Source organism: Equus quagga, chromosome 14, assembly GCF_021613505.1.
Source record: "Equus quagga isolate Etosha38 chromosome 14, UCLA_HA_Equagga_1.0, whole genome shotgun sequence".
NCBI lineage: Eukaryota > Metazoa > Chordata > Mammalia > Perissodactyla > Equidae > Equus > Equus quagga.
The window spans coordinates 12,277,286-12,295,090 of NC_060280.1; the positions used below are offsets into that span (position 1 = coordinate 12,277,286).

A 17,805-nucleotide genomic window follows, 5' to 3' on the forward strand; every position below is an offset into this window, starting at 1 on the left:
AACAAGGCTGCAGCCCCAATAGGTGCAGATGTGCTATGGAATAACTGGTATGGAATGCCTGGGTATGGTGGAAAGTGCTCTCCATTATCCTGAAACGTTAACCATCAGAGCCGGAAGGCCCTTGGAGATCAGTAAAGCTGGAGCCTTCAGTTTATGTGTGCAGAGACAGAGGCCTTGGGAGAGGCAGTGACTCACCCAGGACCACATGCTGAGTTAGTGGCAGAGCCGCCCGGTTCCTCCTCTAGGGCCCAGCAAAGCCTGGCATAGGCCCTTGCTCCAGGTGCCTCGTCTGAATGCATTTTAAAGCATCAGATAAAGAAATGACTGTTTGAAAGAACTTTGTATATTAGACAATATTTACAACAGTGGTATTTTTTTAAACATTTTTTATTATGAAAGTAATATGTGATCATGAAAAAAATTTGGATAATAGAGAAATGTTCTGTTTAGAAGATAACATACTGGGTACCATTCCTAAACGACAGAAATACCCCTGTAGGCAGGTTGCTATCTTTTAGATGGAGGCTTTTAGACCAGTGGTTCCCCAGACCCTGTACACCTTCTGGAAGTTTAGCTACAAAGAGAAGAGAGTAACTTCATAGAGGCCTTCAGGACTTAACTTAGTTCCACAGACTTCAGATGGTTAGATCTGCTACTAATAAGAGTAGTAATAATAGTTGTTGGCATTTGTAGAGTCCCTTCCAGGTAACAAACCACTTCTTCATAGGCGTTCTCATTGATTATTTGTTCATTACAAGAATCCTGTAAGGTAGAAAAAACAAGACTTATTTTCCCATTCTGCAAATGGGAAATCTGAGTCCCAGAGAGATTAAGTAACTTGCTCAAGATTACACATCTAGTAAGTAGTAGACTTCAAATGAATACTTGGCATAAAGAAAGCAGAGAGTACCTAATAAATGTCTGTGAGTGAATGAATGAATACTTGACTCCCTTTCTTGGGAAGGCACTGGACATCATCTGGTGCAGTGGTTTTCAGAGCATGCTCTGGCAAGCCCTTTTATTCCATGGAGCCAGTTGGGGGTAGTGGGCAGCTGAGTGGATGAGGCTCTCAGCCCCTCACCCCTACTCCAATCAGAGGAGCTTCAGGTGTGGCCTGTTTCATGCACTGGGAGAGTGGAAACAATTTAGCTAGTTTGATTCCTAGATCAGTGGGTCTCAAACTCTCATGTGCATCAGAACCTCCACGGGACATCCCAATGGTTGGTCTGCGGTGGGCCCCAGAATTCTGATTGTTAACAAGTGCAGATGGTCATCAGGCCACAGTTTGAGAATCAGGGGCCTGATTCTTGGACTTGGGGAAGGTAAGACCCAGGGAGAAGCAGGGAGTTACCCTCAGTCATACAGCTCCATGGGAAGGAGCATAGGCCCCACTAGGAGTCTAATCCTTGGGTACCTCGTCCCTTCCCTCTGTACCACAACTGCAGCTGAGCCAGAAAACAAATGACACAGCAGAGAATAGCAGAACGGTTTCCATAGCAATGCTTAGTGGTTTGTGCCTGTCGGGATACCTCAGACAAACACTAATCTGAACCCTCATCTAGAACTTGTGTGAAGTGTTACCCACTTGTTCCATGCAAAAGGTCTTGGGGGATGGGAGGAAGGAAGAGGCATGGCATGTTTTTTTCATGTGCCCCTGTACTAGAGATTGTTCCAAATTTACTAATAGCTGGCAGCAAGATAGACCAGACCAAGGAGAGCTAGGAGTGGATCCTGGGCAGGAGACATGGGGCCCTCACAGCGGCAAATGGAGAGATGGGGGAGGGAACAAGTATCAACTGAGTGTGTTTCATGTGATGGACTCTGTGCAGGGCACTTTATGTATTCATTCAAAAATAAAAGGAAAGGAAAAATGATTGTCCTTTTTTACAGATGAAGAAACCAAAGCTCAGACATACACAGTAGGTGACAGAGGCAACATGAGATCCAAGCTTGTCTGGCTCTATAGCGCTGAGCAGCAACAACTGTTTCCAAATTCTCTGGCCACCTGAGTGAGGACTTGAGCTATGCTGCCCAGCTGGCTCCTCCTGTCTCGGGAAGGGGAGGGTCGGCCTACAGGCAGTGGGGTGAGTGCTCGTTCAAAGAGCTGGGACAGACGCGGCCAGGCCAGGCTTGGTCCTGGAGCTGGAGGTGGAGTCTATCCAGTCTTTAGCTGTAAGCTCTCCTTTCCCCACAACTGAGGCTGCAGATGCCTTCAGCAGGGCTGCCGCGACTGCCCCCAACACACACACCCACGGCAGTTCCTTTGGACTGGGACCCCTGTGGACAGCTTCCCCAGCTCTCTGACTTGGCTTCCCCTCAAGGGAATGAGTGCCTCCTGGGACAGGTGACACCTATTCATTCCTAAAACAAATGCTGATTGAGTACCTTTTATGTACCCATAACTGTGCTAAGTGCTGCGGATACGGCAGTTGAACAAGGTGAAATTTTTCCTCTCATGGAGTTGTTCATTCTAGTGTAGAGACAGACAAATACATATATGGTGGAGTGTTACATGCTAGGAAGGAAAATAAAGCAGTGTGAGGGATAGAGGGATGGGGTTGAGTGGTCGGGGAAGGCACTCTGAGAAGGTGACATTTGAACTAAGACCCAAAAGAAACGGAGGGCAGGAGCCATGTGGATATCTGGAGAGGAGTGTTCCAGGCAGAAGGAATGGCCAGTACGAAAGCCAAAGCCAGAAGCATGGCTGGCCCTCTGGAGGAACAGCAAGGAGGCCGGTGTGGCTGGAGAGGAGTGAGTGAGGGGGAGAGCAGCAGTGGGCGTCAGAGAGGTAGCTGGGGACCAGATGGTGTGGAAGCTGACAGCCCAGGTCTGGACTTTGGAATTCCTTCTGAGTTAGGGTGCCGTCGGAGGATTTGCACTCTGGCACACATGTCCCTGGCTTCAGTCTTTAGAACCTCCAGCTCCTTCGTCTGGGAGGGGAATCTGTCACTTGGGAGTAGTCCGAGCTACTGTCCCCAGGAGACTGAGTAGTCTGAGCTGGGCACACGAGCAGTCACACAGGCAGGGAGCCAGAGGGGTCTCGCCAGGCCTCCCTTGCTGCAGTTGTGAGTTCGTCTCAGGGCCAGGGCTAAAGGGCCTCTCGGAGCTGCCTACCCCACAGGCCCTCATTTCTGGGTGGCCTCACACTCCTGGGGATTCGAAGTCTGGCAGCAGGGCTGCAGCATTTCCCGTGCCCACGCTGCATCCTCTGGGAACGCCTCTTCTCCCACTGACACCTGCCCCAGGAGAGCCCTGAGCCTGTGTCCCCAGCCCAGCAGCCCTGCGCTCACCAGGCCAAGGGGAGGATGTGGCTTCCACAGGCCCGCGGGAGAACTTAGACTGGGGGGTTCTAGTTACCCAAAATAGTAACTTTGCTTTCAAACAGTATGCATTTTTCATGAACTAGGGCCATTCATAAAGGAGATATATATTTATTAGCCCATGTAGTATGCATACATCCCAGTCATGTACTTCATTCAAGGAAAACAAAAACAAGCTGGAATTCAGAGTGATAAAGGCATCAAGTTAGGCCCCATGGAATCCTAAGTGCCCATTACCACTTGAGCCGCCCACTGCTCACCTGGTAGCTCCTGCTGTTTGTCATTCCCACGGTTCCCAGTTTCCACTCAGGTTCATAACCTCTTAGGCTCACCAGAGGTCTCTATTTGGGAATATATTCATTCCTTCATGTCTAATGGGCACTTCCATCTTAAAATGTCCAAAACACAACTCTTGACTTTCTCCCCAGCCTATCCCTCCCCTGAGGCTTCCTCAGCTTAATAAATAGCACTTCTCTCCACCCATCGTGCAAGGAATCTGTCCTGATCCCTCCCTTCACTCACTGCCTGTGCACCACCCATCAGCAGGTCCTGCACACCCTACTTCCAAAATAGATTGTAAATCCTTCTGTTTCTCTCTGTCCCCACTGCTCCGGCCCACTCGGCCCACTCGGAGCCACTGTCCTGCCCTGCCCTGCCCTGCCCACTTCTCTGCAATGCAGAAGCCTCCTGAATCATCTCCCTTGCCTTGCCCATCAGAGAGCAGCCTTTTCAAATGTAAGTCAGATCTTATCACTCCCTGCTTCAAACCCTCCAGTGGCTTCTCAGCACACTCAGACTAACTCCTACGGCCTCACCAGGCCCCCCAAGGACTGCCTCCCCCCGTACCGCCTCCCACTCAGCTGGCCCCAGACACTGTGGGCATCCTTGCTGTTCCTGGAACTGGCAGACTCCTTCCCACGTGGGGCCTTTGTATTCATCGTTTCCTCTGCCTGGAAATCTCTTCCTCCAGGTGTTTTTGTGGCCAGCTCCCCATCATTCAGGTCACAGCACGGAGGCCTTGTTGGAGAGGACTTCTTGACCACCCATCCTTCTAACAATGTCACTTAGTCTGTTTTCTTTATAGCTCTTATCACTGGCCGCATCACGATGACCTGTGTGTCTACTTGCTTGTTGTTCCCCCGTTAGAATGTAAGCCCCTGGAGGACAGGAGCCTGTGTCTTGTTCACTCTGTACCCCTCCCACTAGAGCTGTGCTTAAAGCTCACGGGCAGTTTATAACTATTCATCCACGCACTTATTCATTCAACTCTGGTAGATAGAACCATAAGTAAATAGGCAGAGCACAGAGGACTTTTTGGGCAAAAAACTATTATCTATGAAATATAATGGAGGATACGCATCATTAAACATTTGTCCAAACCCATAGAATGTACCACACTGAGGGGGACCCCTAATGTAAACCATGGACTTTGGGCCATAATGTGTCAATACAGGTTCATCGGTTTTAACAAATGTCCCACTCAGGTGTGGGATGTTGATAGTGGGGAGGCTGTGATATGTCAGGGCAGGGGACCTTCTGTTTAATTTTTCTGTGAAACTGAAACTGCTTTAAAAAATAATGTTGTTCTTTTTTGGCACCTGAGCTAATAACTGTTGCCAATCTTTTTTTTTTTTTTTTTCTGCTTTATCTTCCCAAACCCCCCATACATAGTTGTATATCTTAGTTGCAGGTCCTTCTAGTTGTGGGATGTGGGACACCGCCTCAACGTGGCCTGATGAGCGGTGCCATGTCCACGCCCAGGATCCGAACCCTGGGCCACCGCAGCGGAGCGCGAGTACTTAACCACTCGGCCACAGAACCAGCCCCAAAATAACGTTTTTTAAAGGAAAAAAATGCAGTAATGTAAATTAAAAGTATTAATCCCAGTTTTATCCTATTTTTCCTATTTTTTTTTTACTGGCTTGAAGTTCAATGAAAGTGTGCTATCTGAAAAAAAAAAGATAAATAAGAGACAGACTCTATTCCCAAGGGGGTTTGATCCTTCTGGGGAACTGGCCACTGCCTTTTGGGGTGTGCCTTTCCCCAGGCACTCATCTCCCTGCACTGTCACGGTGGGATGGGCGCCCATGTTCCTAACCCAGCATTTATGCGTTGAGGGAGCCTACATGCTGTGCACCGAATGGGCTGAACTGAATTGGGCACAGCACCGAACACAGAGGGGACACTCAGTAGGTGTTTATTAAGTGATTGGAAACCCTAGGGAGAATTCCTCCTCAAGGGGGTGTCATCCAGTGGCTTCTCAGTGAACTCAGTACCAAATCTTCTAATCTGCATGTGGATTCTTCTAGACCTACTGCTGGGTTCCAGAACAGACCTTACCCCCACCCCCACGACTGCTCTAACTTCCAGCCTCCTCTCCTACACACTGGTGAGTCCCAAACAGGCCTGGGGAGCACGATGTAGAGAGGCTCTATTGTGACCAGGCTCCGGGAATGGCCGCGGGCTGCAGGTCCTGGCCCCTCTGCTGGCTCCCTGCACCTTACTGTGTTCATTTAATAAGATGATATTGGATGGAGACAACTTGAAAGTTCTGGCCAGGTCCAAAACACCAGCACACAGGCCAGGCCAGGGGGGACCTGGTATAGCAATGCAGAAACAGTTGAGGATGTGCATGAGCTGTGGGTTCAGCAAGAGTAGGCAGACTTGGACTCTAGCACAGCTAATATGACCTCGGGATAAACTGATAGAGGCAGCCTCTGGGACAAGGTGTGCATCTGGATGGGCTCATTGTCTCTAGAGCCCTCAGGCAGCTCTGGGGACCACATTTCTAGAGGGATGATGACAACTTGGAACCTACCAAGAAGAGGGGCCCCTGACTGGCCATGAGGACAGGCCACCAGGTCATACAGAGGGACAATATACCACCTGGAGTGAAGAACTCTTAGAGGATAGGAGCCGTACTGTGCCCATACTGCCTGTCCAACAGGGCCAGACCCTGCTGGCAGCCCCAGACTCCACATCAGGCCTGCTCAGTCATGGCTTATCCCTTGCAGCACGTCACGGGGTGTGCTTGCTTCTGGACCTCTCTCAGCCTCTGTCTCTTCATCTCTAGAGCGTGATCACAATACCTTCTTCCCAGGGCTGCTCTCTTAAATGACATGGGTCATGCAAAAGCCGTTAGCACAATACGTGGTCATAGTCGGCCCTCAGGAGGGTTAGTTTCCTTTTCTGTTCCCTCTCCCAGTGCAGCCAAGAAGCCCAGAAAGCCAGCAGATCTAACAGAGAACACAGAATTCAGAAAGACAGTCTATGGGGAGGATTTCAGTTGTTTATAAAACAGGCCAACACGTTTCCACCTCGTAAGTTCTAAATCCATCATCCCCAGCTCCCCAGATCTAAGAATAGTCACCCAGTGGAGCCAACGTGCCACTGCATGCTGTCTCTGCAGGTGACTGAGGAAATGCAGCCACAGCAGCCACAGCACCTCCTACTTCTGGGGCGGGGGGCTGGCCTCCGCCCCTCCTGGTGGGCTGTTTCTGAACCTCTCGGAGACTGACTTTTTCTCTTCCACAGTGTGTTAATCCAAGTACCTTCCTGACTGGGCTGCTCTAACCATCAAGAGCGGTGGCCACGGTGAGGCAGCAGGGGAGTGGAGGGGGACCTTTGGCAGCATACTGCCCCGCCCTGGGCCTCAGTTTCCTCCTATGTAGTGGGATAGATATTGACAGAGAGAACTGAACAGCCTTTTGAGCTATGGGGTTCTAACAGAGGTTCTAGAGCAGGCTCAGCCTTGCAGCCTCAGAATGAGGCCTATGAGGGCAAACCCATCAATTCAACACGTTTTTATTTATGGTCTGAACCGAGGCCATCCCTCTGTTCCGTCTCAGGGAGCCAGCCTGGGGACCTGGGTCTCTGTTCCCCCACGTTTCTCCTCTTCCTTCTCTCTCTCCTGCACATCCACACCCACGCACACCACCGCACAAGTTCTCCCGGATCAGAAGGACTTGTGATTTGTCTTGTCCCAGGCTCTGCCCACTGTGGGAATCCCTCACCAGCCAGGGGCTCAGCACCTCCCGCGGCAGGCCACCTGCTGCCCCCTGGGACAGCCTCCCCGTCATTACAGCATTCCTCCTGATGGCGAGCTCAAATCAGCCTTCGCCTGGCATCTCCCCGTGTCCGTGGGCTCTCTTTAGGCCCTCTAGGAGAGAACAAGGCAGCTCCATTCTCTCGCTGGCCATTCATTCATTCCTCCATTCGTTTGCTCATTCATTCACACAACAGGTATTTATTGAGCACTAATATATGCCAAGTACTATTTCAGGTGCTGGGATACAGCAGCAAACAAAACAGAGTCCCTGTTCTCAAAGAGCTTCTGTTCTGGTCAGGAGAGAGAGATAATAAATAAACAGTGAAACTATATAAAGAAAAATAAAGCAAGTGAGAAGAGAGAGATGGGAACAGGCGTAGATTGCTATTTCATATAGAATTGTCAGGGAAGACCTCTCAGATAAGGTATGTCACCTTGAACAAATGAGAGAATGAACCTATGGATATGAGGGGCAAGAGCATTCCAGACAGCAGGAACAGCAAGTGCAAAGGCCCTGAGGTGAGGAACAGGAACTATTTGAGGGAAAGTAAGGAAGGCAATGTAGCTGTCGTGATGTCAGCAAGGTGGAAGATGATAGGACTTGAGGTCAAGGAGGAAGCTGGAGACCAGCTGTTGTTTATCTGAGTAAGAAGGCATTGGAGGATTCAGAGAAGAGCAGTGCCCTGTCTGACTTAGGTTTTAACAGGACCACTCAGGCTCTGTGTGGAGAATAGACCATGAGGGGTAATAGAGGCTAAGGACCAGTTAGGAAGCCCTTGCAGGAATCCTAGTGTGTGGTGATGGGGCTGGTGAGAAGTGGCCAGATTGCGGCTGTATTTTGAACATTACCTTCCAAAATCCCTTCTTCTACAGGCCCTCATCTTTTCCTAGCTGGCAGACAGCCACAGCCTCCTCACCGGGCCCCTTGCCTCCAGTCCTCACCGCCCGTCTCCTCCTCTCACCCCATTCCCAGTGCTGCCACAGATCCTGGTCTGGAAGGGACCCTGGGTCAGCCTGCTTCCACTTACCTGAGGCAGTTTGGGCACAATCCCAAAACATCTCCAGAGTAAGTCTCTGGGCGAACAGCCCCACTTTCTGATTCTGGAATGGCTTCTTCCTGCTGCTTCATCTCTTGCCTTGAGGGCACCAATGGCCCTGGTGAGTGATGAATGGACTAATTATTGGAAGAGTCCTGCACTAACAATGCCTCTTCCCTCTGCCTGGCCCAGCGGGGCCATTGTCCTCACAGCCATTCTCATGGCCATTCTCGCAGAAGCTGCCTCTCTTCTGGGCACTGCGACCAGGGACAGAGGCTTGCAGCTGCCTGTTGTTGAGGGCGTGGCCAGGAGGCAGCTCTGGCCATAGACCAGGGAACAAAGACAAGCAGCCAGGCACAGGACTGGGGTTGATGGCACCCAATTTCAGCATTGTGTGTGTCCCTCCCCTGCTGCTCTCCACACAGAACAGGGGGCTCAGAAAGACTGTGGGCAGAGGAAAGGCCCAGAGGAATTCACTTCCACTCAGTCGCTGTATCCTGAGGACTGAGTGATGAGTGTGCCCTGCTCCCCACACCCCACTCACATCCCCAGCTCACAGACGGGTGAGACAGTTACAAATAGAAGTAGCTGTAGAACCAGGAGGGGTGTGGTGTGTGCCTAAGAGCTCTGGGTACTGCAGGCACTCAGGGGAAGTGAAATGAACAGTCTTCTGATAGCCCAGTGGAACCCAGCCCTACACTCAGGCACCATTCTCTTGTGCAGCAAAACAGGAGGCCATGGGATCAATGAAAGTGGCTCAGAATGGGTAAATTTAGGACTGGTGAACCCTTTTATTTTTTAATGCTTTTTGGTGAGGAAGATTGGCCCTGAGCTAACATCTGTTGCCAATCTTCCTCTTTTTTCTTTTATTCTCCCCAAAGCCCCAGGACATAGTTGTATATCCTAGTTGTAGGTCATTCTAGCTTCTCTACGTGGGATGCCGCCACAGGATGGCTTGATGAGCATTGTGTAGGTCCATGCCCAGGATCCAAACCAGTGAACCGCCAAAGTGGAGCGTGCGAACTTAACCACTTGGCCATGGGGCGGGCCCCAGGACTGGTGAACTCTTATTCATCCTTCAAAACCCGGCAAAGAATTAACCTCTGGATCTTTTAGTGATAGCCACCTCCTCTTCTCACAGAGCATATCATCTCTTCTGTGCTACCTCTGTCCCTTAGAAATACAGTTATTATTTTGATCATCATCCTTTGTTATTGCTTTTTTAAATATTTGAACAAATGATAAAGAACATCCTGGTCACCCTTCACCCATTTCTCCCTCTCTTCCTCAGAGACTGTTCTCAGTTTGGGATGTATTCTTCAGGATCTGTACTTACAGAAATACATAAAGGCTTTTTGTAAATTAAGTCATACTCTCTGTATATTGTTCTGCAACCTATTTTCTCTTAAAAATGTCTAATATATCTTCCCATGTCCAGCCATAGAGCTCCACCTCATTATTCTTAATAGCTGGGTATTATTCAGTAGTGGAGTCAAACCATAATTTCTTTAAACACTCCTCTATTGATGATATTTTGGAGTTCTGCCAATCTTTTGCGATTACAAGGCATGCTGCAGTACACACTGTTGTGCGTGCATCCTTGCACACGCGTGCCATGCCCCCATAATCATCATTTCTATGGCTGCTTCCCCGGTGGACTGGGAGCCCCAAGGGTGGAAACTGAATTTTCCTCTTCTGGGTCTTGTGTCCAGCACAGGGCCAAACCAGAAGAAGCCCCCACATGATGAAATACATGACTCATCTGAGCAAAATCATGACCGTGTGAAAGGCCTGGGTGAATCCGGGAGCAGCAACGAGCCTGCGGGGCTGGGACAGAGAGCTGGGAAAGAGGGACAGACCACAGAGGGCCTCCAGAGCCGGATAGGAGGCCTGGACTTGGTCTCCTCAGTGGTGGGGGGACAGGGAATTGTCCCTGGGAGGACCCAGTCCACACTGTGTTGCAGCTTGATTCCCATCCGCACCCAAGGCCAGCTGCCTCTATGCAAGGAACAGAGTGACTTGTAACTGTCCAGGCGAGAGACGATAAGGACCTGAGCCTCTTCCTACTCTGAAGTTAAATTGCCACCTAGACCCAAAACACTTCAGGAGGCCTGAATTCCAGGCTCCTCACTCGCTGTTCCTTGCTCACAGCAGGACCCTAGGGCCCATCCCACCAAGTACTGCTGAAAGGGTGGGATCCCTGTGAGCTTGGGTGGCTGGACACACAGAAGTTTTTCCCAAATTTGCCCAGCTCCAAGGCAGGCTGTGTCCACACTGACATTTGCCAGCTTCCTGAATCCAGAGCCTTCCTCTTGTTGAGGTGCTCAGGCCTCACCCCTCCTCTCTCTCCCTGCCTGGTATTGCAGGAGAGCAGCCCTTCCTGATGCTCTGGGTGTTTGACAGGAAGAGAGAAGGGGAACCATTCACTGCCTGACTTTTCACCCCCATCCCCCTCCTCTTCCTGCCCCCACCAGGTACACAGCTTCCGCAGCCCCGGCCCTGGTGCTCACAAGGCCTCAGTGAGGTTTCTGCTCCTCTGCAGAGTGCTGCTCTCACCAGCTACACTGTTGCTTTCCATGGAGATCTTGTCCCCACACAGGTGGACCGTTATGCTGTGCTTTTTCTTAATTATCTGGGAAGCAGGGTTTTGCCAGAGGACAGTACATTGACAGAAGAGGTCCTGGAGTCAGACTGCCTGGGTTCGGATCCAGCCCTGCTTCTTGTCAGCTCTGTTACCTTGCACAGTTCACACCACCTCTCTAGAAATGGGGATGACGTTCGATGCGCCTCTCAGGCTTGGGGGATTCATTGAATCAATACACACGAAGTGCTTGTCACCTGGTCTGGCGTACGCTCAGTGTTCAGCGAGTTTCTTACCATTTCACGTGGTTTGGAACCAGTGAAGGAGCCTGGGAGTCCCGGATTCTAGTCCTGACTGGAATGGCTCTGTGAGAGGTCATCTCATCTCTTTGAGCCTAGTTACCTCATCTGGAAAATGGAGGTAAAACACCTTGGAGGGTTGCCGTGGGAATTAAAGTGACATTTGGGTGAAACAAGCCCCATCCCTAGGTTGCAGCCCTCATCTTCATAGTCTGAGATGGCAGCCTGAGCTCCACGTTCCTAGTGACAGGATGGAGGAAGGGACGAAGAACAGACAAAGGGTGCATGCCATCTGTCTCTTAAGGAAGGGTCCCATAAGCCATTACCAAACGTTTCAGCTTGAATCTGATTGGCCACACTCGGCTGCAAAAGAGGTTGGGAAATGTAGTCTTCATTCTGTTGTTCAGGAACAACCAGGAGGCTGTGCCACACATGCTCATGTGTTTGCCACTCCTTGGCAAGGCCCTCCAGCAGAAATGCTGCCCCCTCCCTAGGGCCGGGCTGCAGTCCCAGCAGCATAAGGCCCTGGAAGGACCCGGGTTGCCAAGAAGCTCAGGCAGTGCCACAAGGGCTGAACAGATTTGAGTACTGTGTCCAGCCCGTGACAGGGACCCTGCCAGTCCCAAGGTTCCGCTGCCTGCAGAGCTCTTAGGCTGACACAAGTGTGGTGGGCCATGAGCTTCATCACTTGTCACGGCCTGGATCAGGCCAGCTCCCCTGAGCCCATGAACAAAGGACCTGAACTCTAAGAGGCTAGGGAATCCCTCTGTAACTGTGGGCTCTCCACTCAAGGCTCCACCATGTGCCCCGGGGCCAGTAAAGCAGATCTGGATCAATCAAGTGGGATTTCAGTGTCTGCAAGGACCAGGCAAGGACCAGGCACACTGCAGAGAGGCCTCTGTAAAGCCAGGTATTGTCCTGTAACTTAGCTGTCTAGCAAACTGGGTGTTCCAGATTCCAGTGAGCTCAGCGAGAGGCTTGTCGTAGGCCATTCTCCTCCCTCTCACTTCTGCTTGAGAACAGCCTGCACAGTAGCGTCTTGCTGAGCCCAGAGGGCCTTCCCATCTTCACTGTGCCCCTGAAAAGGTGGCGCGAAGTGAGGTTGTTGGGGCGGATGTAACCTATTCTAAATGCTGGAGGAGCTCAGTACTTAAAGATGTCCTTCTATTAAGGGGATAGCCAATCTTTCAGTTGCCGAGTTCAGCAGCCTGGGTTGTTTTCTATAGGAGATTTGTGTAAAGTATTCAGGAACCCCAAACGTCTTGTCCTTTCACCCTAGGCCTTCCCCTCTGCTGCTGCCCCTCCCTCTCTGTGCCTTTTGCCACTGGCGTGGTCTTCTTTGCCTTTCCCTCTGCTCCTGTGGTCTGCTTCTTATGTGGGTGTGAGCTGACCCCATGTGTTGGGCACTGTGCTGGGGCATTATGCATGCATCAACTCGTGCAGTCCCTCCTAGCAACCGTGGGAGGTAGGCGGGGACAGAACAGAAGCACCTTTATCACACAGCCGTTTGGTAATGTGGAACCCAGGACAGCATAGCCCATGCATGGTAAATTGTATGCAGTCTGCATATGCCAGGGGCCGGCAGAGTATGCCCCACAGACCAAATCTGACCCGTGGCATGTTTTGTATGGCCTTGCAAGCTCAGAATGATTTTTAAAGGGTTATAATAAAGAGGAAGAATGTGCAACAGAGACTGAATGAGGCCCTCAAACCTGAAACATTGACTGTCTGCCTTTATAGAATAAATTTGGCAAGCCCTGTACACAATAGGCAGAGTTTAGTACAGATTCTGGAGCCACACTGCCTGGGTTCTAGAGCCTGTTTCATCGTCGATAAAACAAGAATAATCTATAAAACAGAGCTCCCACCGAGTTGTTGGAATTAAGCGAAATAAAGAACATCAAGCACCTAACCTTGAGTGGGCTTCTTTGGAAGTACTAGGGGAAGATATTTCAGGCCCTTTGCCAGGCTTCTCGACCCAGTGGGCATGAAAGGCCTGGCGCAAAGCCTCTGGCTACCCCGGCCCGAGGGCAGCTTCCTCAGAGCGTGTTTCCTTTGGCAGGAGGAGAGGGACCTGCCAGCTGCCCATCGAGCTGTGTCCTGCTGGTAGGTCAGCTCTGCCTTCCTCCCACCCCCATTCCTGCTGACCGTCAGCTGGTGCCACTCACCAGGGCCGGGCACGAAGCCCACACCAGGTGCCGAGCTGGGCCCAAAGGTACCAAGCCTTCCACTCTCCCGCCTCGTGCCCCGGAGCCACCTGGCTGAAACTCCGGCTGAACTGTAGGAGCTGCGGCCCGGGGTCCATCCTCTCCATGTGCATTTCCTCACTCGCAGGCCAAACAGGCAGACATCTGTGTTTCCCCAAACCCAAGCTTTTGGCCAATGATTGCCTTCCTACTAGGGAAAGGAGAGGGATGTCCCAGGCTGGCCAGCCTCCCTCTGTGAAAGGAGGGTCTGTAAAGCAGATTTTCAGTGGGTAATGAGTGAAATGTAGAGATTAGAAAATACAAATCATTGAAAAATGAAAAAGAATATTTTCCGATCTGGATAGGGATAGGCTTTCAATTCTTACAAACACTGGAAAAAATTATAAGATAAAAGATTAATACATTTTACTACATAGAACCATAAAACTTACGATTTACATCAAAAGACCTAAAACAAAATTTTAAGTCAAACAGAGAAAAAAGACTTATGCAAGATATGGCAGAGAAAGAATTAATATTCTTAAAATAAAAATCTTTAAAGCAACAAGGCTCTTAATTGATAACAACAATAGCAAATATTTATATAGTACTATGTACCAGGCATCATTCTAAGTATTTTATACATACTCATTTAATCCTTGTACACAAATTTATGATAAAGGTACTATTATCCCCATTTAACAGATGAGGGAACTGAAGCACAGAGAGGCTAAGTAACTTGCCCAAGGTCACTCAGCTAATAAATGGAGGAGCTGGGATTTGAACCCAGGTCATCTGGCTTTTGGGTCTGAGCGCTTAAACTCTATTTATATTTTAAATAGGAAAAATATACGAAGCAGTCAATACACAAAAGAGGAAATACAAATATTTGAGAAACATAATTAATTTTCAGTTTCAATGGTAACCAAAAAAGTACAAATTAAAACAATGAGATACCATTTTTTGTCCTTGAATTAGGAAAGATTTTTAAACATTATAATAACTAATAAATACTGGCCATGCTGGGGTGAAAGAGAGACTCGCACAGATTGCTGTAGTTAAAGTCAGGTGACCTTTCTGAAAAGTACTCTGGCAGTGCTCAAAACCCAGGAGTCTCAAAAATGTCTATACCCTTTGACCAGGAATTCACATTCTAAGAATCTAATTTGAGAAAATAATTAGATAGACAAAGAGTCATGCATAAAGATGTTCAGAGGAATGTTATACAAAATAATGAAAAATTAGAAACAACCTACTTATCTGACAGTAGGATACAGGTTAAGGAAATTGTTTAATCTCCATAATGGACAATTAGGCAGCATTTTAAATAAATCTGTATAACAAAAGACACCATAAACAAAGTGAAGAGACACACCACAGACTTCTGGGGGAAGACACTTGCAATGCATGGAACAACAAAGAATTATATAAACAAAAGAGAATACACGAAGAAAACATGCAAATCAATAAGAAAAAGGTAAACAACCAAAGAACAAAACAGGCAAAGAATGTCTACATGCAACTCATAGGAGAGGCCATGGAGGGCTGATGAAGTAAGTGACGCTCCTCTCACTGGTGGGCGGGGAAATGTAAGTTTATTAAATATATTTGTCACAATAGCGGGAGTCCAAGGGCAAAGAGAGAGGGAAACAAGTTCATATCCATTGCTGATGGGACCAGAAATGACCGCAGCCACTTTGGAGAGCTATCATTGGCCATACAGAGTAAAATGAAACATGATCCGCTACACCCACACTTCTAGGAATCACCGCTGCGCAAACACCAGTTTGTACAAGGAGGCGCGTTCAAGGATGCTCATTGCAGTGCTGTTTATGATAGCAACAATTTTAGTATTGTATAATATATTGTGTATTATATATTATATAGTCTAATAAAATAACAGTTATCATTAAAGAGCTGTCCATCAGAAGGGAAATGGATAAATAACATGATTTATACATAATGCAGTACTATGCACAGTTCAAATAAATGAACTAGACCTGTAACTATCAGCTCAGATGCATTTCAAACACAATGCTGAGTGTAAAGAGCAAGGCCCAAAAAGGATACATATTTGAGTGATACTATTTATGTAAATCTTTAAAACAAACAGAAAATATTACATAGTATTTACGGGCACATAGATGTAGAAAAAAGTAAAACAATCATGTGAATAATGTACACCAACTTAAAAGTCGTGGTGACTTCTGGGAAGCGGGGGATGGACGGGGGGCAAGGATGGGAGGGGGGCTTAAACTATCTTCATGATTGATTTTTTTAAAGGGAAGAGTCAAAGCAAATACGGCAAAATGTTAATGTTCTAAATCTGGGTGGGGATATGTCTTTCTGTTAAATTATTTTTGATACTTTTCTGTATATTGAACTATTTCAAAATTTCAAATTATTTTTAATTTACCTTTTGACTGATTTGCAATTCCATGGAGAAATGTTTGTGTTATAATATCGAGGGATAAAAGCAGGACAAAATATACACAAATATTTACAAATTAAATGTCCAAAAGAGATATCCAAAATATTCATGGTAGTGGGCAAGATTCTGGAAGTCTGCTTTTCTTTACACTCATCCATATTTTCCCTTTTTTCCTGTTTGCCATGAAGATGTATTTTATATCCAGAAACAAATTTTTTTAACAACTACAGAAAAATGTGAGTGAGTTTAAACCCTAGGAAAGAGTCCAAAACCTAGGAAGACGTGATTTGATGGAATGGGAGCATAGCAGACTGTGGAAGAGCTGCACTTGCATGCTGGCTGGGGGACTCTCTGGCTGTATGACTCTGAGTTCATTCAGTCTTTCGTCTAGTCAACAAACCTTTATTGAGCACCAGCTGTGTGCGAGGCTGCATGCTGGAGATACAGCAGATACTCTCCCTCACTGTAGAGCAGATGGTCCAGTGAGGAGCAGACAGTAACCAGGTCACCACACAAGTCATCCGCCCACTGCCTTCGAAGACAACGCGCACGGGCCATAGCAAGAGTCTAAGTTGGATTGGGTGGCCGGGGACTCTGGCCTCTGAGCCACATTTAAGCTGGAATCTAAAGGATGAGGAGGTCTGGAGCCCAGTAGAGCAAGGACTTCGAGAGTCCTTTTCGAGAGAAAGGAAGGCCCACAGGGCGTGTTTAAGGAACTGAATGAAGGCAGGGTTCTGGAATGCAAGGGGTGGGGGGAGAGTTGTTGGAGGGAGGCCAGCAAGATAGTCAGGAGCCAGGTCACTGAGGGCCTCCCAGGCCAAGGAAAGGCCTCCTTCAGGGTGGTGGGAAGTCGGAGGGGTCTAGGCAGGGGAGTGAGGAGATCAGATTGCGGTGTCAGAGACCACCTGGTTGGGAAGCAGCCTGGTAGTTAGCTGGCAATGGGCATGGCCCAGATGAGAGAAAAGGGCTTCAGGATCAGGGCGATGGCAGCAGAGATGGAGACACATGGGAGGATTTGAGAAGTTTTTGGAGACAGAGTCGGCAGGTCTTAGGTTATATGTGTGTGTGTTGGGGGGTGGGAGTGATGGAAGGGCCAAGGGGGAAGGCCAGGTTTGGGGCAGGAACAGCTGTGGATTGGTGGGGGTGGGAAACAGGGCAACAGGAGCAGACTCAGGAGGCAGGTGTGGAGCGGGGACAGAGAGCATGCCACCAAGTGTCACTGAGCTTTGGTTTTTTCATGTGTAAACTGAGGTTGTGACGACACCTGTGTCCCCAGGTGAGTGTTTCAACCCTGTTCTCCAAAACCATGTCCACAGCAGTCTCCCCTCTCCTTCACAGGTGGGGCTTGTTATTCCTGGGGCTGGAACGAGCATGGCATGTGCGGGGATGGCACCGAAGCCAACGTCTGGGCCCCAAAGCCCATGCAGTCTCTGCGGTTGTCGTCAGGTCTCCTTGTGGGCTGCGGGGCTGGCCACTCCCTGGCCCTCTGTCAGCTGCCAGCCCTTCCTGCACTGGACCAGGGCTCCAAGGTCACTGGCCCTTCCCCAGATGCCACTGAAGATGCCAAATCTCAGGAAGCCATGGATAAAGAGAAACTGGAAGGAAAGACAACCAGAATTTCTACCCAAAGCCAGTCTGACACGTGCAGAAATGGGGGGCTTGTGACAGAGCCTCTTTAATAAAGTGGCTTTTTCCACCCACAGTGTTGCTAGAGAATTGCTTTGTCAGGTCGTGGGGCTGGCCTGAGAAGGGCTCAGGAGGCACTGTGGTTGGGCTGACCTCAGAGTGGAACAACGGAGGCTGCCTGCCCAGAGTCCGGGGCTTAAGGAGACAGACATCCTTTCTACGCAGCAGATGAGAATGAGGGTTAGGTCCTCGCCAAAGGACACGGAAAGCCAAGCCC

General features: G+C 49.1%; 1 protein-coding gene across 3 annotated transcripts in view; it reads left to right on the forward strand.

The window, feature by feature from the left end:
* The window catches only part of SERGEF (secretion regulating guanine nucleotide exchange factor), a 213,006-nt gene extending 195,404 nt beyond the window's left edge, over positions 1-17,602 (forward strand). For all 3 annotated transcript variants that reach the window (XM_046685028.1, XM_046685029.1, XM_046685030.1), the window contains exon 11: positions 17,241-17,602. In XM_046685028.1, the coding sequence (XP_046540984.1) occupies positions 17,241-17,581 (341 nt within the window). In that variant the 3' untranslated portion in view covers positions 17,582-17,602. The remainder of the gene's footprint in view (positions 1-17,240) is intronic.
* Positions 17,603-17,805: the final 203 nt, after the last annotated feature.